The sequence below is a fragment of the Falco punctatus genome (assembly GCF_963210335.1).
Source record: "Falco punctatus genome assembly, chromosome: 9".
Classification (NCBI taxonomy): Eukaryota; Metazoa; Chordata; class Aves; order Falconiformes; family Falconidae; genus Falco; species Falco punctatus.
In genome coordinates, this window is record NC_137589.1 from 23,373,114 (window position 1) to 23,395,480 (window position 22,367).

General features: G+C 48.8%; 2 protein-coding genes across 10 annotated transcripts in view; both read right to left on the reverse strand.

Moving 5' to 3' along the window:
* Positions 1–198: 198 nt before the first annotated feature.
* On the reverse strand, positions 199–20,604 carry ERLIN1 (ER lipid raft associated 1). 7 transcript variants are annotated; one of them, XM_080401721.1, is made up of 12 exons: positions 20,472–20,604; positions 19,266–19,389; positions 17,953–18,034; positions 17,370–17,416; positions 11,496–11,557; positions 10,469–10,594; positions 9,269–9,342; positions 6,424–6,482; positions 5,308–5,399; positions 4,666–4,755; positions 4,264–4,343; positions 199–4,071 (listed from the first exon to the last, which is right to left on the reverse strand). In XM_080401721.1, the coding sequence occupies exons 2-12, from the start codon at positions 19,376–19,378 to the stop codon at positions 3,853–3,855; spliced, it is 1,044 nt and encodes a 347-aa protein (XP_080257847.1). In that variant the 5' UTR covers positions 19,379–19,389; positions 20,472–20,604; the 3' UTR covers positions 199–3,852. The 7 variants fall into 7 exon arrangements, with proteins under 7 accessions (XP_080257847.1, XP_080257844.1, XP_080257846.1 ...); XM_080401718.1 differs by lacking the exon at positions 20,472–20,604 and adding an exon at positions 19,965–20,052; XM_080401720.1 differs by lacking the exon at positions 20,472–20,604 and adding an exon at positions 19,821–19,856.
* Positions 20,168–22,367, reverse strand: part of CHUK (component of inhibitor of nuclear factor kappa B kinase complex) — a gene marked incomplete at its 5' end in the record, with an annotated part of 31,554 nt that continues 29,354 nt past the window's right edge. For all 3 annotated transcript variants that reach the window (XM_080401593.1, XM_080401594.1, XM_080401595.1), the window contains one exon: positions 20,168–20,639. In XM_080401593.1, the coding sequence (XP_080257719.1) occupies positions 20,613–20,639 (27 nt within the window). In that variant the 3' untranslated portion in view covers positions 20,168–20,612. The remainder of the gene's footprint in view (positions 20,640–22,367) is intronic.

Below are 22,367 nucleotides of genomic sequence, written 5' to 3' on the forward strand. Positions count from 1 at the left end.
CATCTTGGTCCAAAACAAAAATCCATGCTTGCAGGCAACATCCGTCCCTAAGGACACTGCTCCCACCCAGCAGCACTGCCTGCTTGGGAAATGCTCCTGCACGGGTAGCTTGCGAGCAACAAGGCGGCTGAGGTGGGGACCTAAGGGCATGTCACACCTACAGTGACAGTGGCCCTAGGACACATAAAACCACCAAGGCAATGGTAACAAAATAATTTTATTCTGCTTTATCAAAATAACTTAACACTGTGCATGTAAACTTGAACAAATGCATCATGTTTCTTTAAAGAAGGTGCAGATCCAGTGGCAGACCCCTTTAGTCATGGGACCACACAGGCCTTTTGAACAGAGAAAACCCAGTTCCGTCCCATGTTCCTGGTTGCAACTATGTTCCTGCTCTGCAGCTCCCAGCTCGGAGAAGCAAAGCCCAGACAAGGGTGTCAGAGCTGTGGTGATTCCCTCCTCTTGCATACCTACTCAGGCTTCTGAAGAGGTGGCTGCGGAAGCAGAGAGGGATAGAGGCTTTTGCAGAAGGCACTGAGCATCACACACGTGTTGCTGCAGGACTTCAGACTGCAGGAGCATCCCTCAGTGTCCCTCAGACCACACGTGTAGGGTGGCTGATGCATACCCAGCCACAGCAGGATGATACTTAGCCAGAATGACTGCCACCAATGGCAAAGCCATGCACCCACCTGGGTGGCCACAAGGAGGCCCAGCAAGGTTCAGGTCCACACGGAAGCAGCCCTTCCTTTACCGGCCTGGAAGGCCTTCCTGCTCCCTGCATGGGGATCTCACTGTGATCGCTGCAGGAAAGCTGTGAGCTGCCTGGTTATTGCTTCTAGTGGTTCCCCTTGTGCCCTTGCTTCTTCACATCTGCAGGCTGGCAGAACCTACCCTGTCCAGCCAGCATTGGTAGCATGGGTAGCCAGCATGGGTAGCCAACCTACCCACTTCCAGCCATCAAACCAGCCTTTGATGCCAGCATTGGGTAGTACCCAACCCCAGTGAGTGCCACAAGGAGACAAGTCTACATCCCCTCCAGGAGTGCTTCTGTTCTATAAAGCCTGCCTTTGTCTCCAAATTCAACCGAAGTCGCTGCTGCTGGGTGAGAAGAGGCTGTGTTTCTGCCACAAAGTGCCTGCTGCAAGCTGGCAACACCAAACAGATGGAAAGTCAAAGAGATGCGACTCCACTGGCTCAAAGCCCTTCCCACAGGAGAAGGGGGACCTTGCAAGTCAAACGGTACTTCCAGGAGACATTTCAAACACCACAGCTATGAAATACACTGCCATCCCCTCCCTGCCCCGGTACCCTTCCCCTTGGAAGGGGACTGCAGGGTCTAATGGGGCTAATGCTGCGCTTGCCTGCTCCTCTCCTACTACATCAGCCGCATATTTCAGCTCTGCCTTGCCTGATGGCTGAGCTGCCTTCCAGCACAACATGCAGACATCCTTCCTGCTCCTCTGCCCACCAGCATCCTTTGAAGGCTGCCCTTTGCCAGAAGGGCACCGTTTGCCCAAGCCTCTAGCAAGCGATGACACAAGTTTCCCCATGCAAAAGCTCAGCTTAGTACTCCCCAGGATGGGATCTGCCAGGCACGTGGCTGTGCCACAACCCCTGTGCACCAAGCATATACAGCAAAAGCAAGAAACCTCTCCTCCTGGCAACAGCAGTTCCCTTCCTCTCATCCTCAGAGCACAAGGCGGCTCATGCATGACCTACCCTGAAGCTAGCATTGGTGCTCAGCACCTTCAGCTAGCCTCTCACTGGGGCAGGGTCCTGGTCCCTGGCTCCTGCCACGGCTGGGTTTGAAGAGGAGCTGGTATCCTGGAGCAGAGCACCAACCGGGCCTTAGGAGTTTGCAGACAGACGGAGGAAAGAAAGACCACCCGAAACTGCTGCAAAGTCCTCCACTCATGTATCACCCCAGCTGGCCAGCAGCAGCAGCAGGAGAGGCAGGGTCAGCGCACCCCTGCTCTGCCCCAGAGATGGAGGCGGCAGTCAGGGCAAGAGCTGAGACAGCGTAAGGCACCGTACGTTACCAAACTTCCTTGAGGAGAGACACCGCCATCCTCCATGTCAAGCCTCACAGGACAGGAAAGCAGCACTGGAAAGCCTGAAGCCCACACAACGCGTCGGGGGAAATCATTAGCAGAGGTGAAGCACAGGCCATTTGTTTTGGGTTGAACGTTTCACCAAGGCAAAAGCTAAGCATGTTCCTCCCCTTGCCATAACACGGCAGATGGTGCCAGCAACAGATCTCAACACCAGCACCAACTAGCTGAGTGCCCAGAGCGTCACCACCAGCCAGCCTGCCCAGTGAACCGCGCCAGGGCCAGGCACTGCACGTGGCTGCACCCAAGGGGACAGGAAAGCAGGACGGACGTACAGATATCCCAGGCTGGTGGAGGAGAGGCAGCCTCTGAAAATACGGTGGGTTCAGAGGCAGAGAGTGCTACCAGCTGGGGAATGGCATTCCAGCTCAAGCAACCTGCCAGTTGCTTCCCCAGCCATCATCTGGGATCATCACAGAACTCAAAGAGAAACAGGTCCTAGAAACAATCACGTCCTTACTGGCAAAGGTGAGGACAGAGGAAAAGAGGAAAGCAGGTCGTACCAGCAGATTTCCCCCACCCCCTGAGCATGTCTACTTCTCACCCTGCAGCAGCACACAGGGAGCAGGGGTTGGATATATTACAACGCAAACCAGAAGAGCAGATCATCCTGCCAGCACCATTTGTGAGTTAAGAGCCCCGCAACGCAGCAAAGCCTGGCCACTGATGAGAGGACCAGCAACAGATTCCCCACCATGGCTGTTCAAGGACACGAGACAAGGTCCCACTCCTTCTTGGGGCAGTGGATTTTGCACAGGGGAGCATCAATGCTTCACCTGCTTCGCAGCCGAGTTGTCAAACATCTCATCTGCCACAGAGCGGGGTCCCTTCACTCTTCTCTTCCCCTTCACTTTGCCAGCAAGGCAGAGCAGTGGAATTTCAGCCCCCTTTCCCTGGTGAAAAGACCTACAGGGAGGCTGGGGTCTGAGCAAAGATTTCCCAGCTCTGTTCCCAACTCTGCTCGGAGGTGCTCCATGCACTCTGAAATCTAGTTTAGGATGCAAGGCGAGATCCAGCCACCCAGCTGAAACATACTACAGTCAGTCACAGGCAGCTAGCTTTTGCTTGGAGAGGGGGAGTTATAAAAGCCCATTAGAAATTGCTTGCTCCAGGTTGTTATCTAGTGCCACTGCCTACAGGAAAGAAGATAATGGCTATGCAGATCCTATTCAAATAACGTATTCCAAACCAAACCACTCCTTGCCAGGCCTTGCCCTGAGGAGGAACACACAGCCTCTGCTTGACAAGGAGAGCCCACTCCACTGGAGTCCTTGAGGAGAGTTAAGATAGTGTTGGTAGAAACATGTTTCAGAGTCCACAAAGCAAAGCTTCATCGGCAGGACGAAGGAAACCTCCTTGCTCAGCCTTAGTGAGAAGCACTGGGGAATGGCCAGTGTGCGGCAACATAGCACTCAAAGCTACATCTCCTAGCTCCGGAGTAATGCTTGCTAAATAACTGCACCTGCTGCGGAAGGCTTTCCTGGTGTCTGTCTTTTAATATTCCAGTATAGGTATGTTAGTACAGGATTATCCCTCATTTGGAAGCACCAGTTTAATAGGGGAAGAAATGGAAGAGCAGAGCACTTGCAATGTGTTGCTAGAAGAAAATCAACCCAACTGCCACCTATATACAAGGTGTCCAACATGCGCTGCATCCGCCCCACCAGCACAGGGCACCATCCCCATTCACAGCTGGGCTAGCTGTTGAGCTGTACCGGCTGGCCTTCTATCTCTGTCAGCCAGTGCTTTCCTTTGCTCTGAGGTGGCTTTCTCCAGAGGTCTCTGGGGCCTCCTGTGAAGGAAGGCTGGTTTCTTGGGCAGTCCTCACATTGGCTTGTTGGAAGGCACAGGAATCCAGAAACACGTTGGGGATGCGGTCACCAAAATACAGCTTGCTGTTCGCAGCTATTGCTTGATATTTCATTAGTTCCAGATACTCAGGAGTAAGTTTCAGCTACAAAAAGAGAAACCAGAGACTGTAAGAGACAACTTTCTGGGCACCATGTCATCAGATTTCATCTCAGGCAGCTGCTTCCTGGGATGTGGGCTGTTATGTGTTTTTCCAGTGCTGCCCACCTGAACCTAATCTCCTGTGCAGAGGAAAAGAGGGAACAAGACTTCTTCTGACCAGCTCTCAAGTGCTCACCTTGTTGGAATCAGCCAGCTTCTGAGCAGTATAGTACTCCGCATCAGCTTTTGCTTTCTCTCTTGCTAGGAACGCAGCATCTTAACACAGCAACAGAGGACAGACAGGAAAAGAAGCATTAGCAAGTGAACAGTCACTAGATCGAGCACCTGAGCCTTTGTCCCCTGGGGAAAAGCTGAGCTGTCCCAGGTGTGCCCATGGCACAGCCCAGCTGGCTGTGTACCTGCACTGCTGGCTTGCTGGAGTGGTACCTACAAAGGGGAGAAATGACCCCAGTGCATAACCTTGTGCTACTGCACCTTTTATTGTTTTTGCAGGACAGCAATGCCTATGAGCCCAGTCCTGAGGTTCTTCTGTCTGCCACCACCCTTAGCTAGAAGATGACCCCAGCAGCACGGTTACCTTCAATCTCAGAAATTCGCTTCTCTGTTTCCTTCTCCATAATCTTCTGTTGATAGTGAATCCTGGCCACCTGAGCAGCCTTCTCTGCCTCTGCAATCACAACAGACTCAGCTCAGATACTCACTCCTCAGGGCTTGAGCATCAGCACCCTGACCCCAGCATCTGGTTGCAGAATCTGCCACACAAGTAGTTTGCTCTCTGCTGCCTACCCCTTTCTGCTTGGACCCTACAGTGCCAGTTTGTATCTAAGTGATACAGTTACAGAAAGAAAACACAGTGCTGATGTTTTTAGAGTTGCACTGGATGACATCCCTTTTACAAGTGTTAAGTCCCCCTGGCACAGGGACATCTAACTTCAAGCCCAGGCAGTTTTTCTGGCAGGGCTGTTACCTCTTGGGCTGCCGCAGCAGGAGCCCCGCTGACGGACAGAGGTGTTCACTGCTGTGGGGAGGGAGGCGGGACATAGACACTGCAGCACAAACACTCACACTTTCTAAATGACTGTCCGTGCAGCCTGGCCTTGCCTCCTTCAGGGAGCTGTCAGCAATGGAAGACAACATCCTACCCCAGCTTATTAGGGAATGTAGGAATAGAAAGTCAGTCTGGCCCCCCGTCTGCTAGCACTCCCAGCTGGTGACATACCAATGAGTGCTTTCTTCCGGTCTGTCTCTGCCTCCTTCTCTACCACTTTCTGCTTCTGGGCTGCAATCAGCAGCTTAGTCTTCTCAGCCTCCCTGCAGGGTGAGAAACGTTATCACAGGGAAATGGAGCCAGGGAGCAGCTCTGCAAACCGAGGCATGAAACGCTAGAGGCACAAGAAGCCGATCAGTTGCCAGCACCATGTCCTCACAGCCATGAGGACTAGTTCTGTTTGCAGCTCTATGAGCACATGCGTAGCCAGCGAGTTAAAGGAAGGGGTTATTCCCCCTCTCTCTTTGGCACTGGCGAGGCCACCCCTGGATGCTATATACAGTTTGAGGCCCTTGGGATGTCGAGTGAGTCCAGCACAGGCCAGGGTGTGCCAAGAGGCCGAGGGAGCTGGGCTTACTCAGCTGGAGACGAGGAGGCAAACGGGGATCCAACAGCATCTCCGCCTGCCCAAACGGGTACTGGAGACACCAGGGTCAGACCCTGCTCAGAGGGACACAGCGAGAGCCCCAGAGGCAACAGCACCAGCTACGGCATGGGAAAACCCAGCTGGGCCGAAGGAAACAGCCTGTTCTCGTGCAAGTGGGGTGACCCTAGGATGGAGCCTGAGCAGTTGTGAATCCCCATCCCCAGGGATGCCCCGACTTGGCTGGACACATCCCCCAGTGACCTGCTGCAGCTGTGGCACCGGCCCTGTTTTGGGAAAGGGCTTGAACAGGAGATCTCCGTGGGTACACAACAGACATACAATTCTGCAAGTCTGCCAGAGAGGAGCTTATGGATGAGACATCAAGACCCCTGAGCCCTGAATTGAGTTCCTGAGTCTTCTAACAGGTCCTCTATAGCACACCAGTGTCCTCTCTACATTAGGGAGTAAGAACACAGCCTTGATATGGACTGAGCAGCTGTCTTTGTGAAGGGCTGAACAGCTTCAGGGTGAAAGAGCTACGGAAATGGATAAACAGAATGCACAAATGCACCTAGCCAAGCACACGCTGACTAGAGCTCACCTTTCACCTTCCAAGCATCAGGTTAAGAGCTTTCTAATAGCATTATGCCTGTTCTGGATGCTCAAAACCAATTCATACGATTTCATGTACAGCTACTCACATTAGCTCAAAATTTCTTCGAATGGCTTCTGGGATTTTGGGTTTTGTAACACGCACGGCCTATGGATAAAAAAAAAAAAGTGAGTGCACTTTAATTTAGACATTTTGATGCAAGCTGTGTAACTAAGAAATGTCTTTGCAAAACCAGGCTGTACTACTCTAGACATCTCCACATTGATCCAAGACCACACATAAAGGTTCACAATCCTCTTGTACAACACAGCTGAGCACAGCTGCTCTCACAGAGGTGCCTTACATTTGTATTTCCCATCTTTGTACCTTTTATGGCACCTAAGTGATCAATTAAGGCCCGTGCAGTAAACTGCTAAAGAGGTCCACCACCTTGGTTAGAAGCAGCTTAGTTCTCCATTGCAAAGACTCTTTGAACATCACCAGACAACACTTCCCAAAGTACTGCTCGACAAAGGGGCTCACAAACGCCATGAAATCAAATTGCAGGAGTAAGACTTGCAAAACAGAGACAGGCTACGAGCTCAGGAGCGGATTTCCCAGGGGAAAAGCTTGCAAAAGTGACATGCAATGAAAGACATAGTGGTGAAGACAGGGGAGAGCAGCAGGGCATGGGTGGCTGCTCTTGTTGGCAACTGTGGATCACCAAGAGTTACGTGCATGGCGATACTGACACAACACTGGTACATGCCAGAGACAACTGCTAAGCTGCTCTGTGGAGGACTCTCTCTGAAATATGAGGGGCAACACCTCCAGAAGCAGGACCAGGAGCTACTGCTGTTCAACTGGCATGCTGTGTGCCTCATTACTGAGCTTTGGGAGATGCAGACTGACAGTCCACAGCTGTACAATTGCTTCACAACCCTCCTGCTCCACCTTCACTGTAGATCTAGTGCCAAACCTGCTGCTTCTCTCTGGGGTCAGTAAGTCTGCAAAGAACTAAGGGGCTTCCAAAGAGGCGAATGGGGTATGGAAACATCCAAGCAAGTCTTTGTACACACAGAAAAGTTGTTTCAATGTGACAGGCACCCTGACCCTTGCAAACACCATGCCTGGGCAGAAGGAGCCAACCTATCATTAAAGCAAGACACTCATTTGGGTTGGAAGGGACCTTCCAAGATCATCCAGTCCAAAAACCTCCTGCTATGGGCAGGTTGCTCAAAGCCCTGTCCAGTCTGGCCTTTAACACTGCCAGGGATGGGGCATCCACGACTTCTCTGGGCAACCTGTGCCAGTGCCTCACCACCCTTATTGTACAACATTTCTCTCTTTATCCAATCTAAACCTACCCTCTTCCAGTTTAAAACCATTGTCCCCTGTCCTCTCACTACAGGCCTTGCTAAAAAGTCTTTCTCCACCTTTTTTATAAACCCTCTTTATATACTGGAAGGCTGCAATAAGGTGTCCCTTGGAGCCTCCTCTTCTCCAGGCTGAACCTCAACTCAACACTGGGATGTTAGACCAGAATATCCTTCAGTGAAAGGATTTTCTAAGCTGCCACTAGGAGCCAGGCCTCTCCAACTCCCTACAAAGGTACTGCATACAGAAAGCTCACCTCACCAGCCACTGCAGAGTGCACAGGAGGATATTCTTTCTACCTCCATAATACCCCCCGCACCAAAACAAAGCTTAGTTTTGAGAAGTGCCATTTCTCCAACACTGACAAAGATTCCTCTGTAATCAGGAATGCTGCCAGGTCTGAAAATCTCCATTAGCTTCATCTTGTTCAAGCCAATGGCTCAATCTATTTAATGGCTCAATCACCTACTTAAATCTAGTAGATGGAAACGCTACTGTGCACTGTCGATATTGTTAACAATCAAATGTTAACATTGGGACACACTGGGACTAATCGGCTGTGCAACAGCTTTGCAAAAAAGAGCATGAAGGAATCAAAACACAAGCTGACTATATGACAGCATCTTTTCCCTGTGGCCATGAAATCCAGCTCCACCCTGAGCTGCACTGGCAAAAGCTCAGCAGCAGGCTGAAGGCATTTTTTATGCCCCTCTACTTGGCACCAAGGAGGCTGCATCTGGATACTGCACCCAGCGTGGGGAACCCCATAAAAGGGCTACCAAGAAAGTGGAGAGTGCAGCTGAAAGCCACTGAAATGGCAATGTAAACACTGCAGAGAATGGGAACAGGCTGACGGTACGGGACTTCTTCCCTCCTGTTGACCCTCCTCCTTAAATTCGGGGGTGACATTTGCCTATTTCCAGTTATTAGGGACCTCCTTTGACCACTGTCATCTTTCAAAGATAAGAGAGTGGCTTCACAATGGTATGGGCCAGCAACTCAGCACCCTGGGATGCACCCCACCTGGTTTCAGACTTCTGTGTGGATCTGCTCAGTTGTCCTCTACTGTGGGTAATGCTTTGCTTCTGCAGACTCTGCTGCTAGGGTAAGGAACAGGGAGGCCCAAGGGCAGATCTTGGCAGAAAGAAGTCAAAGGTGTTGGGTACTTCAGTCTTTTCCACATCCTTGGTCACTATGTGACCCTGCTCCACAGCTTCCTTGGCCTTCCTCTTGCTGTGGATGCACCTCAGAAGCCCTGTGTATTGCCCTACACAGCCATCATTAGGTCCATGCCTAGCTGAGCTTTGGTTTTCTTAACTCTGCCCCTGCACTCCCAGCTCACTGATCCCCACTCCACCTTTTGTGAGTTTCCTTTTTGCTTTCCAGCTCAGTCAGGAGCAACTTGTTCATCCAGTCACTGTCATTTGGACAGTCTTCACCTGACAAAAGTCAACTCAAGGTTCAACTATTTCACATTATGTGGAAAATGGAAGCAAGAAAACCTCATCAATCTGGTGAAAGGTAAGCAAATTAGAGGTGGAAAAAAAAGAATAATTTTTATTAGAGAATGAACCTACCTGGATAGTGAGACCTGGTGCCATGACATTGAGGTCCTTCTGCAGGGCCAACTTCAGATTCTCATCTATCTGATCTGTGTTTGGAGGACAAGAGAGAGACTGCTTAGCTTATCGTCTTTTCTCCAACAGCTTATGTGGCAGAGTGTCAGCTGGCCTTGAAAAGCAGGTGTCTCTATGGTGTAAGATAAAGATGCTTTTTGAGATCATTCAGTACCTTGTTTCCTTTCCTATACCCCCTGGAAAATGTTCCTGAAAGGAGAGCCACACACTAGTGTCTCTAGAAAGTTTCAGCTATTGATGAGCTCATGGTATCTGAGCTAAGGGCAAACGCTTTCAGCGTCTCAGCAAGAGAAAGCACCCAGAGCCTGTGGTGGAAGTCCCTTCCCAGCTGGAGTCACACCAGCCCTGCTGACAGCTGCAAGCTCTGCCTTAAGCCTCTAGTGACCTGCAGGATCCAGTACCTGGCTACTGAAAAAATGCACTTTGCCACTTCCAAGCTCCAGGAAGATCTTTCCACAGAAATGGCCAGTTACGAACAGATTAAGCTGCAGGTACTACCAGGAAACTCCCGACCACAGGTATTTGGCAAGTTTGAGTACAACATTCAAAGATGTACAGTCTCTGACAACCTTTTACCTTCCTGCTCTGCCACTCAAGAAGGAACAGGATGCTGTTATGTCTTTGCTGCTACAGGTAGGTTCCAAGAAGCAGATTTGCTCGTTCCTGAACCACTGCTATTCCCTTGTGAAAACACTAGAGCATTGCAATGAACTGAGAGCACATCCCTTCCGGTCTCACTTGCTAAGAACAGCCAGAAGGAAGCTTTTAAAATAAAAATGTCAATTGAACGACAGAACAGGGGCCTAAAAGCAGAAGTAGACAAGACAAAACCATCATCATAGTGAAGGCAATGGGCACAACTGCTCACACAAGAGCACAGTAGCTACTCTGTGCATCCAGAACTCAGTCCTAAATGGAAAAGGACTGAAATCAAATTCCCACATGCAGATGCGGAAAGGCAAAGAAATCTGAATCATTAAAGTTACACGGGAAGTGGCACATGGATATACAGGGAGGTGGATTCTAGACTGCAACTCCAGCCCAGCGGCTGTTTGCTCACAGGAGCCTGCTGTAACATATTCTACAGAACAGGGAGATTACACAGCCTTTGGCGGGTGCATCCAGCTGCCATCCACTTACCAAAAAGCTCAATGTATACTTCCTGCAGGGTATGGGCACTGCAGAACTGATTCAGCTCATGATGAATTTTATTGAAGATCAAGGTCTTATCGTAGTCTGCAGTGTAGTTTCTCACAATATCGTACACTGAGGAAGTAAGCAAATTATCACAGGTCACCACCGACATGTATTGCTTTCTGCAATGCCACAACCACAAAACAACAGCTCACAGCATTAGGAAAGTAGTGCAGCACTGGGACAGGCAGGTGGGAAATCTCCATCCTTGGGAATTTTTAGGACTTGGCTGGACAAAGCCACAGCTGCTCTGCCCAGCTGTTAGCCAGAAGCTTGCTGTGAGTGGGAGGAAGGTCAGAGAAGACACCTGCAGAGATCCCTCCACCAATGCTGCTGGGAACATATGACTTCAAAGAGCAGAGTAATTACAAGATACACTGCACAGTCCTGTTTTATGATCTGCATAAAGAAATGAAAGAGTAAAGCCTGTCCAGGACTTCCATGCATAGGAACAGATACTGTTCTAAAGTGAAAACAAGTATCATTCCCAAAACTATGACATGAATTCACTCTTCAATGCCTCAGTAACACTAGCATTTTGCATTAAGCTATGCTGCTGAAAAAAAGAGCTGTATGGGTGAAATAATCTGGTGAAGTAAGAAGGTAAGAGGCTCCTACACAGGCTCTGCTTTTATAATTTTCCCAGGAACTGAGCTGGCAAGCACCTGGGGGCTCTGTCCTGTATGTTTAGTTACACAGGTGGTCTCCCCTTCAGCAGCAAGCAATAGGATCGAGCACCTATCACATTTCTAAACGTACAGGGCAGAAGCAATCCTAGAATTTATCTCAATCTTTGCAAATCTGTGGCTTTTCAAAAAGCTTGCAGACACATGCATGAAACTCGGTGTTAAGTACTGGGAAACATAGGAATAACAAGACACAGAAAATGGAAGTCTTGCAAACGAAGACAGAGCTGCTACAGGATGAGTGAAGACTATCACAGCACTGCTTGTTGAAACAGGACAGGAAATACCTGCATACGGTGCCAATTTATTCACAACTTCTATTCGATCAATGTAGATCATAACACCGCCACTGTAAGTGAAAAAGAGAATTCAGGAATTGTTACTGCAACTGTTAACAGTGGTCCATATTTAAAGCAAAGTCTTCTTTATCCCTCTTTTACTAAATGCTATGAATCTTTCCCAGAATAATTCTAACTTGAACATTTTGCAATTAGATGGCAGCAAATCCCAGCTCTGTACAGACTGGTCTCTCTTTCTCTCTCCATAAATCAAAAGCATGCTCCAGCAAGTCTGCAAAGCACTTTCACTTCACTTTGTATTCTACCTAGCCAGCAAGAAAAAGTTTTTTGACCAGGAATGTAGCTGCAACTATCAGAAAGGGGGAGTCCACCATAAAGAAGGGAAGGCAACAAGGACAACAGATGACATCTGCAAGCAGCAGAGCAGACACAAACTGCAGATGCACCACAGCTCTTCTAGGCAGTAAATAAATAGAAAAGCCCTTAGTTTACGTCCACGCATTTACCAACTCCAGCAGGAACTTGACAAGAACCCTGTCAGAAAGGAAGACACAAAGCATGTAACAGACTTTAGTTTACATTCCCTGCTTCAATGTCATGTCGCAAACAGCTCTCCAGTAACACTGCAACTGTGCACACACGCCCAGGCATGTGCACTGTCAAGAAGCTCCATACATCTCACCCCCAAGGAATCATGCACTGCTGGACTAGCAGAGAAAAAAAAGAGGGAATCAGAGGCAGGGCTTGATCCCAGCCTGCGCTCTTACTGAAGTGGCTTTCAGCAGGTCATGCCCACCCCAGGTACCTGTGACACCAGAGAAAACCACAACCTACAGTGAAGAAAAAAGCCTTAATTTTCAACTCTTAAATCCCTCAAGAGTGTTTTTATAAAGCACGACACTCTTGCAATTTTGTTCTTGGGGCAAAAGCAAATCACAAGTGAGAAGCTTTAGCAGAAACTGTTTATAGAGACAGCTAATCTCCACAAGTGGACCTCCCACATTTCCAAACTTGGTGTCTGTGATGTTTGAACTCCAAATGTATCCCCCATGACAAACCCAGTTTCTTACTTTGCAGATCTTAATCTCAGGCAGATGAAAGCTAAGCCTGCAGAAAAATCACCTGAACTTGCCTGTGTCTGTGCTCTTTAAAAAAGCTCTCCCAGGCACAGCCTATGTTCACTCTGCAAATCTACCTGCTTCATGGCAAGCTATGAGCTAAAAAAGTTGGTGACGGACTGAACTTGTCTGCTGGAAGGGAGAAGCCAGCAGAAAAGATAGTGGTGGTTTAAAGAGAGACTTATTTCCCAGTGAGATACTACTATTAAGAGTATTCATCTCTTTTCCACTCCAGATTTCTCTTTAGGTCATGGTCATTCTTGCCGGCCCTCTCTCAAGAACCATTACTGTTATTTTTAAAGAAGACAGGCTTATGGATCCTTGATAGGTATGTCAGGCTGCACAAGCAGTTATAATGGTGCGGGGTTATGTGTTTTTCTCCGTCTCATCTGTTCTGCGCTCTGCCCCACCACATCAAATAAAATGGCTATTATTGGAAATAATGTCCAACAGCATTCCTCAAGATCTTCTGAACCAGCTCTCATCCTCCTGATTTGTTCTAGTCACCTTATGACATCTCCAGCAGGGCAGGGAAACCCAGCTACCATCTTGGGGTATCTCTAGATATCCCGGTGAGGAACCAAAGCAGAGTGCGTGGGCTTCTTCCACCAGAATCTCCTCCACTGCACATCTTTATGCTGGGGTCCTTCACACTTAAATTTTACAAGGATCTTAAAAGGACAAAGAGAGCACCTGAGACAATCTGCCTCCTATGCAGGACTCACTCACAGCCCCTTACCACCTCATGCGCAAGAAAGGCTGGCACCTCAGACCAGAGAGGACTGCTTGCTGCCTGTCTGACTCAACCAACACTGCCTACAGCAACCCTGCCAAGGATCTCAATCAGCACGGGGCACAAATGAATTCTATCAGTCCTGCTGCTGGTCAGACAATGACTTAGAAGAAACAGGTACTCAAGAGCCCAAACATGCTGGCCACCTATTTCCCCACTGAGGGCTTAACATTAAACGAACCCTACAAAGAACTTCCACTGTGTTTTCCATCCATCCACCCAGCTGCTGGACCCATCATCCCTTCATATTGTGCAGTGGGGATAGCTCTTGACCATGCCACTGTAAACACAGGAGCCAAACTGAACTGTAACGCTGATGTTAAAGCGAGCACCTCAGACAAAACCTCCTCTCAAACAGCCTGGTCCAGAAGATGTTAGTAATTCCTGGGGTGCAGGAGACAGCAGCCTGGGCAGTTTTGGGACGCCTGCTCTGGCAGAGCACCATGCACTGATTCGGACTGATTAACATACCTGGTTGACCTGCAACTGTACAAATCCTCTCATCATCCACAGCTGTCTTCCTTGCCCTTTGGCATCTACAGCTTAAATGCTGGCTCAGACAATGCTCTTTTCCACTTCAAGAAATCACTACCGTTCTCAAAAAATCCTTGTTTGCCGGAGCCTGCTTCTTGTCAGATGCAAGGCAGGGTGACTCGCACAGGGAGATTTCCAGCGCAACACACCACCGCAGTTGCCACAGCCTTTGTAACGCTGCTGTCTGCAGCCTCTGTGAGGGCTACTCACACCCACGAAGGTGCTCGCTGCAGAGCTGCTCATGGTGCCGGTCAGACAGAGCAGCACTGAGTTGAGCAGTCTCTTTGAATGGGGAGAGAGGAACAAGAAGAAATCCATAGGAAGTCTGAGAGGAGGATAACACGGTGACTATGTGTACCTGGGAGAAGTTTAAGCACGATTAGGAAGCAATGCTGCCTAACTTTACAGGACACAGTGAAAGTGTACGGGGAACGCTACAGGAGACTAACATACACTAGCAGGCATTTCAGTAGACCTTTAAAAGCTTCATACATTTCAGGATTTTAGCTTAGGCCAGGACAGAAGACAAGGGGAAAAAATGAAGAATGTTGCCATAAAAAAGGGGCCGTAAAAAAAGGCAAAGGCTTAACACATTGCTAGAGCTGAGCACAAACAAGACCAGACCAGGTTAGGCAATCAGAGCATGTAAAAATTTGGCTTAAAGGTCAGATCTGGTCTACAGAGATACAGGGATTAATGCAATATATCCAGTTGCAATATTCATGAAGTTTTTCCACATAACTGGCTAACAAACAGGTATCTGTCCAAGAACAGCATTCCTCCAGTGCTCTGTTTCCATTCCTGCCAACCATCTGCAGCAGAAGCACAAGACGATTCTCGCACCTTCGCAAATAAACATCTAATGCTTGATCAGTACTATTGCTTGGCATCCTGGCTATTTACTGTTTCTTGGCATTGTAAAAACCTGCACGATATTTAGCACAATTCCTTCCAGCTAAGTTTGAAAGAAAAATGCCACTTACATAATTATCTCATGCATTATCTGCACAACACTATTTTCAACCTATTTATAGCATTCCACAATTAACATACCTGTGAGTATATTCATTCTCAATTAATTCTTCGTCAGTCCTTTGGAATACTTTGCTATTCTAAAACTAGTTTATCAGACTGATTTTCCATCACTTTTTAGAGATCAGCAGACCTGCCATGAGGAAACTGCTGAACTTTCTGAGGAACTGTGTGCACATTTTGTTGTTGGGGAAAGCCAGGTACCTCGGACACCAGAGACAATCCACAGCCCTGAGCAGATACATATTCCACCTGTTGTAATGAAATGGTTTTTGTCTTTGAGGTGACAGCTGTTTTATGAAAATCAGTCATCTGGTCCCAAAGTATTTTAAAATCTGCATTTAATGTATTCACTTAACACTGTCAATTATAAATGGGACAGGTAAGGCAGAAATTGGGGATAGGACACCCACACAACCTTCAGAAGCTTCGTAATGTGGATGAGGATACAGGGAACAGGAATATGAATATGGTGGAAGAGAAACCCAGCCTTTAAAATCTGATAGTTTCATAATCAATTAAGGAAATTTAAACTCTTTACGACCTATTGTTGTAATGAACTCTGAACTGGGATAGTGAAATTTCAGTTGATTCATTTGTTATTTAAAAGCTAATGTTTTATTATGGAAATGTGGATTCAAAGCTTTGGCATGGAGCAGCTACAGACTTTGATTCCAAATGTAGCAAATTTCAAGGCTCCTGCAGTTAACAACTTAAAAACGGAAAGGGCTACTGGGACCTTTGGTCTGAAGTGTACTCAATTATTAACCAAGAACTGCTTCACCAGCTGTCTGGTGTTTTAAAGCATGTTTATTACCTGTAACTTCACAACCACCTGTATTGCACAACTGAATCCTGCAATGCTGAAATGTAACAGGAATTTAATGAACTAAAAATACAGAATTAAACAGAATATTTAGCTCCGAAATCACAGACGCACAGAATAGTTGAGGCTGGCAGGGACTTCCGGAGGTCATCTTGTTCAACCTCTCTGCTCAAGCAGGGTCAAAGCAGCACAGTTAAATTTTGACTATGTTAGCACATCTAACATGGTTAAGCTTCAGCAGAAAGCTTTTCTTGGTCTGTTGAGAAGGCCTGCAGGACAGCAGGACACCATTCCTGGCCCAGAGATGTGATGCTGATTTACAATGTCCAGCATGTAAAGCATTACTCCTATTTATGCTGTTTATGAGCTAAAAGTTGCCACTAAACACATCACAAAAACTCTGCTGTGGCACAAAAACTGTGCCATTTAAAAGACATGGATATAGAACATAAGTCTTACTCCTCCTTCCTGTAATTATTTTTCACTTGATCTAAAAGCTTTACCTGACCCCAAAGCCCTGGCTGCAGCACTGAACACTAGCATTATCTACAGATACTCCTGAAAGAGATTAGAGATCCAAAACTAAAACCAGCCAGGGCCCACGAGAACTTTATGTTAATATTTAAGCTCAAGTGATATCTGATACTATAGGAATAATTCCAAGAACTCATTTCAATAAGGGCTAAACCCGATCAAAATTAACTCTGCTTTATTAATGCTGCCACTAATGTTCAACTTTTAATTTCAACGTGGTCGTTATGTGTCGTCATTCAAGTCATACTGAATTATTTTTTTAAACAGAAATATTGTTGATTACCCTAAATCTAGAATACAAGAAGAATCACCACTTTTGTTTTTATCCTGAAGAAACAATTTGGTCATCACTTTATCTTGTGAATGAACCAACACAACAGGATCTGCAACCCAGCTGAGCTAGCCCTCTCCTGTTACCACTCTGCTTGTTAAAACTATACAGATCTGTGCTGACAAAATAATCAGCTTAATTATGAAGCAGGGAGGTGCCACCCATGCATAGGATTCTTTATTCTTTCTCACTCTCTCTTTACATCAAGTGAAATGTCAATTCCAAAAATGCTCAAATGATTCCAGAAGACTGATTTTCTCTAGTTGTTTTCAAAATGAACCATCTCCCATCAGGATTCCCATTCACCATTTACTTTTGCCCACTGCTGAGTTGAGCACTTTTATTCGCCATGAGATTCAGACCAGAAATACCGCAAAGCAGAGGGCAGATCAAAGCACAAGCAATGGACTATCAGAGTAATGGAGGGAAGGAACCAAGAAAAATCAAGAGAACATCACTATAAATGCAAATACCCTCTGAACATCAATGTCAGCAAAAGCAAGAGTGCTCCTCCCCATACCTCCTGCTCTTGTATTTCTAAGTACGACGTATACACTTACGTTTGGGACTTATTTTAGGGCATGTGTCTTTACTTTTCAGCCTCTGTGTCACAGCACTGTAAATGACTAGCGGCAAACTACACAATAAGAGTGCCTCTACGCATCACCAGAAGAAATATAAAGGAAAAACATACCTTGTCCCACAAGGCACATTTTTCACTTCATCAGTCTGCAACGTCGTCTGAAATAAGAAGACAACCACTGCTCACAAAACAACTCCCATTCTCCAAGGAAGATCATGCTATGCCAAGACTCACAACCGTTACAAGGGAACATGGAGCCAAAAACATGCCCTCTGCCTCCCTCCCGACTTTTGCAGGTATGGGCAGATAGCAGACTTCTTTCAACTGCCTTTGGGAGGTCGAAAGGCAGCTGCGCTCACTTCTCTGCTCTCAGCTCCTGCAGCACTAAGACCTGCAGCTCTCCTAGGAAACAGCTAGGGCCACAGACACAGACTGTCCTCCCAGAGCAAGACATCTCCTATCCCTACTGACACACATGCATGTTGCGGAGATTCCACCAAAAGGACAAGTCTCAGCACACAGCTGGGCCTGGCACCCAAGACAGAGGGAACCAAAGACTTCCTAGGAGCTGCTACTCTGACTATCACATTTCTGAGCCCCTCTGCAAATGCCTTGCCTGAGTCACTCCCATCCAGCAATATCCCTACCAACATCTGCTTCCACTCAGCCTCTTCCAAGATGAGAAGATACTAACCTGCACGGATTTGAACGTGGTAATGAACGGGAGCATGATGTGGTAGCCTGGTCCGCTCGGACTAGTTAACAATGCACCACCCCTACAGAAAGAGAGAGAGACATGGGGAAAAGGCTCAAGCAACTGGAAAACAGTAAGTGCTGGCTTTGAGAGCAAGCAAGTATGTTCAAACTTCCAGGGGTCACAGCTATGGCAGCGCACATTACATTATTCATCTGCACCAAATTTACCACCAACTCCCCTACAAAAGGGCTGACTGAGTACCATACTTGCCTGCTGCAACTCAACAATCATTTGATTAACACTTAGAGAAGGCAGATATTGCAATGTTGCAATGATGGAAGAATTTAGCAAAGAGCTTCAAGACCACAGATTTTCCTCTCTAAATAGTTCACTGGTAACCATGGAAAAAATCCAGCAGTTGATGTGAAACTGCTAGCTTGAATTTCCACAAGGCATTTGGCACAGTCCCTCAGGCAAAGCACAAAGGAAACCTGCAGTCTCTTATGGGGAATGGCAGGGGGTTAAAAGACAGGAGACAGAGGACAGCTCTAAGCGATTGATCCTTGGCATGCAGTAAGGTCTCCTGCAGCGCCCTTCAAGGGCCCGTGCTGTTCAACACGCTTGTAATTAAAGGAAAGAGCAGCACAGAGGAAACTGGTGGTGAGTGCAAAGGATAGAAAAGACAGGACAGAAATATAGCAGAAAGGGAAAAATAATGCAGAAAGGCTGGTGTTGAACTGCTCTATCCCTTTATTGAAATCTGAAGCAAAATTTAGTCAAGAGGTATTTAATGACTGTGACTACTCACTGCTGTGGACTGACAGTGAGTTGCTCTACAGACGCTACTCAGCGCAGCTCTGAGCCCCGAGCCCAGGAGAAGACTCACTTCAAAGCAACAACGAAGCAGGCACTGCCAGTCCTGGGACAGAGGTAACAGCCCTCAAGGTAAGAGGGAGAGATCAACAAACACGACAAGAGTGGACGGACCAAGAGCTTTGGTCCTCTAAGCTTCCAAATCTAAACTGTGACCCACAAAAAGGGAGGAAGGGGAGGGAGGAGGAGTAGCTGAGCATTCAGAAAGACCAAAGCGTGTAACAGCTCTGCCCGGAGCCAGGCTGGCCAGGCCCACGCCGTTTCTGGTGCGAGAGCAGAAACAACAGGGCCTGTGCCCACCTGTGGGCAAAACGCGGAGGGAAGCACGGGAGAGCAGCCACCTCCCGAGGCAATCCGGGGCTAGGGATGGGGCCCGGCTTAGAGCGAAACCCAGGGAACGCCACGGGAGCCGTGAAGGCGCCGGCAGGGAACAGTACCTGTAGTACACGGCCAGGTGCCCCTCCTCGACCCTGTGGATGGAGGAGTACAGGAAGAAGACGAGGAGTCCCGTGGCAGCTGCAACTACGGCTCCCGCCTGGGCCATGGTCATCCTCGCATCACCTGCGGGACACGGACCGTCATCGCCCGCGGCACCCGCCGGGTCACGGGGCGCCGGCACCCGCCACCCGCACCCAGGTCTCCGCGGCCTCCCCCCGCCGCGGCCCCTCGGCCTCCGAGTCAGGGAACGTCCCCGAGGCGCCCAGCGGACCCGACTCCGCAGCGGGGCGGCGCCGCCTCCACGCCAGGCTGCGTTACCGCGGCACGGTATTACCGCGGCGGCGAGCCCCGGCTGACGCGAGCCCCGGCGCCGGAGGGCAGGGCGCGGGCACACGCGCTGCACCGGGGCTGCCCCCGCCCCTCAGGCCGCTGCCCGGGCTGTGGCGGCCCGCGGCCGGACCCCCCACGCCGCCCCGGGGACCGCGGCCCGGGGTCCCGCCGCCGCTCTCGCTCGCGGCCCTGCCCGGCCCCGCCCGCCGCCGCGCGCCCCTCACCTGCCGCCGCCGCGCGCCCCTCACCTGCCGCCGCCGCGCGCCCCTCACCTGCCGCCGCCGCGCGCCCCTCACCTGCCGCCGCCGCGCGCCCCTCACCTGCCGCCGCCGCGCGCCCCTCACCTGCCGCCGCCGCGCGCCCCTCACCTGCCGCCGCCGGGCGCCCACGTGCGGCCGAGGCCCCGCTCCCGCCCCGCCGCGCACGCGCGCCGCCCCCCAGCTGCGCGCGCCGCGCGGCGCCCGCCGATGGCGTCACGGCGCGCCAGGCCGCCGCCCTGTTGCCCGGCAACGGCATGAGGGCGCGGCCTACCCGCCCGCGGCGAGGAAGCACCCACAGCCTCTCCACAGCATTTATTGCAATCGACTCTATTTAAAATATATATAATCTATACATTCATATTACAGGCGTGAGCAGGCGGGAGGGCCGGCGGCAGCGGGGCCCGGGCCCTACAGCAGCTGCCAGCCTCTGCCCTCCCCCTGCCTGCCCAGGCCGCGCAGGGCCGCCTGCCCACAGTGCCCCCTAGGCGAGGGCAGCGGGCGCCGCGGGTGGCTCCAGCACGGGGGTTACTCGTTTAGTCGAAAGCCCAACTAGACAACAGCCTGCAAAACGCTGTTTGGTGCTGCCAGTGGTGTATCTGCCACCGACCATCACACCTTTGTGATCAGCTCCACTGAGGTTTATAAAACACAAGGTGATGGACGGACCAGTCCTCTCCAGCTTGTCACATTGAAGGCCGCCAAGCCACCTCTCAGCGCACAGGCACTTTGCAGACAGCAGCACGTCAGCTCCTGCGGCTATTTGAGCCAGCTCCAATCAAAACTCTGAAAGAAGCAGCAAGGAGACAATGAAGTGCAGGAAATGGTATTGACTGAGTATTTCCAAGGTGGTGACCAAAAGACACTCTGTACCCAGAATCTCTCGCTTCTCAGAGTCATGTTTATCTTCTCAGAGTCATGTTTATCTAACAGCTGAAAGTAATCTCGTAATTTCACAACTCTGTCTGTCCCCAATACAAAAATCCCCCGTACTCATTGCAGTGCTCAGGCATGTCACAGACTCTACTCGCTTTGGAAATTATGCTTTGTGTCTGCACAAAACCTACTGTGTGGTTTCCTAGTGCACCAAGGGACCTAGCAGTAGTGCAAGACCACAAATGAAAAAGAAAGGCTCCAAGTCAAATGTACACAAGAATAAAGGTTCCTACGGTTATTCATTCTTTTTTCCTCTGTTTCTTCCCAAGTGAATCAAAGAGGATAAATCCCATTTTCTGCTGCTTTCCTTCTGCCTAACCTCTGTCATCTGATGCAAGGAAAAGGGGAAAGAAACCAAACGTAAAAACCCAGATGATCTATAGAGCATGATTCCACAACAATTAATAATCTTTCTGGGCTAAGACATGCCAGACAGATGCTGCACCTTGGAATGAGATATGGGAGGTGACAGAGACATGGATGATTAGCAGGTAAGAAGCCAAGTCATATAGCTTCTCGCTGATCTCCAGCCACAGCAAGGAGACAAGACAGGAGAGATTGTGTTACACAACTTAACCCTGTCAGAATAGAACAAAAACAAACAAAGCATTCATCAACCAATGGATGAAGACTGGGGTATGCATAATTAAGGCTCTCCTGCCCACTAACATAATTACTTTGCCTTAATCGGTAGTTAATTTCATTTACCCATTCACATTGCTCAAGCCCTTGCTATTCTCTGCAACTCCTACTAGTAAGTTTCTATTTCACCATCCCAAATAACTTAGTGAACTGAGAGTTTACTGGAGTTACTATTATTCATAAACACTGTAACATTAAAAAGTTTATGAATTAAAAGAGCTCCATTTCATCAACGGCCTCCATTTCTGCAACCTCCTGTTCCTTCATATTTCACCAGTTACAACTGGTACACAGCTTCAACTTTTTTATCCCATGAGAGTGGAAGTTATCCCTAAAGAGACCTTTAAGCTTCTTTTTGAAAATCCAAGTTATGGCATATCAGTGGATCTTTGACTTCTTTACAGGACTGCAATAAATTTGTGAGATAATCTCATGCTAACAGAAGGTGTATCGACTCTTCTCCATTATAGAAAGGTCAATCTACATGTTTAACTGTCCTTTTCTCATTGTATTTATACAGGCGCTTCTAAGATACAGCTTCTAAAATCAGCTGAGAGCCCCATCTAAAAGACCGGTATTCTGTGGTGCTCTTCATTCTTCTGTTAACGGGGCTCTTTTGAGCAATAGCTTACTGGCCTAAATTAGTGTTCAGGAACAGTTTCAGATTGCATCAAAACATCTGGGTGACTGTTACTTTTGTTATTTCTTGTTATTTCAAATACCAATTTGTTCAAAAAGTCATCTTAGGAGTCTCTAAAACTCCACTTCTGCCACAGGGAGAGCTTCACTTAATGATCAGGAAAGGGCTCTGGAATTGGAGAACTCTGCCCACTCCAGTGCAGACACATATTGTGGCTCTCCCATTGACAATGCAACCAGCATTCAGTGGAAGGCGCCACCAGCCAGGGGGGCCCACAGACCACTTGGCTAACACTA

What these genes read in the sequence shown, in the direction of transcription:
- ERLIN1 (XM_080401721.1), bottom strand. Translation starts at nt 19,378, where the DNA reads ATGACCATGGCCCAGGCGGGAGCCGTAGTTGCAGCTGCCACGGGACTC. An exon ending in CCACGTTCAAATCCGTGCAG is followed by an intron (nt 17,417 to 17,952) that starts GTTAGTATCTTC and finishes TTCTTATTTCAG; the next exon opens with ACGACGTTGCAGACTGATGA. An exon ending in AGCTGGCTGATTCCAACAAG is followed by an intron (nt 4,072 to 4,263) that starts GTGAGCACTTGA and finishes CTCTTTTTGTAG; the next exon opens with CTGAAACTTACTCCTGAGTA.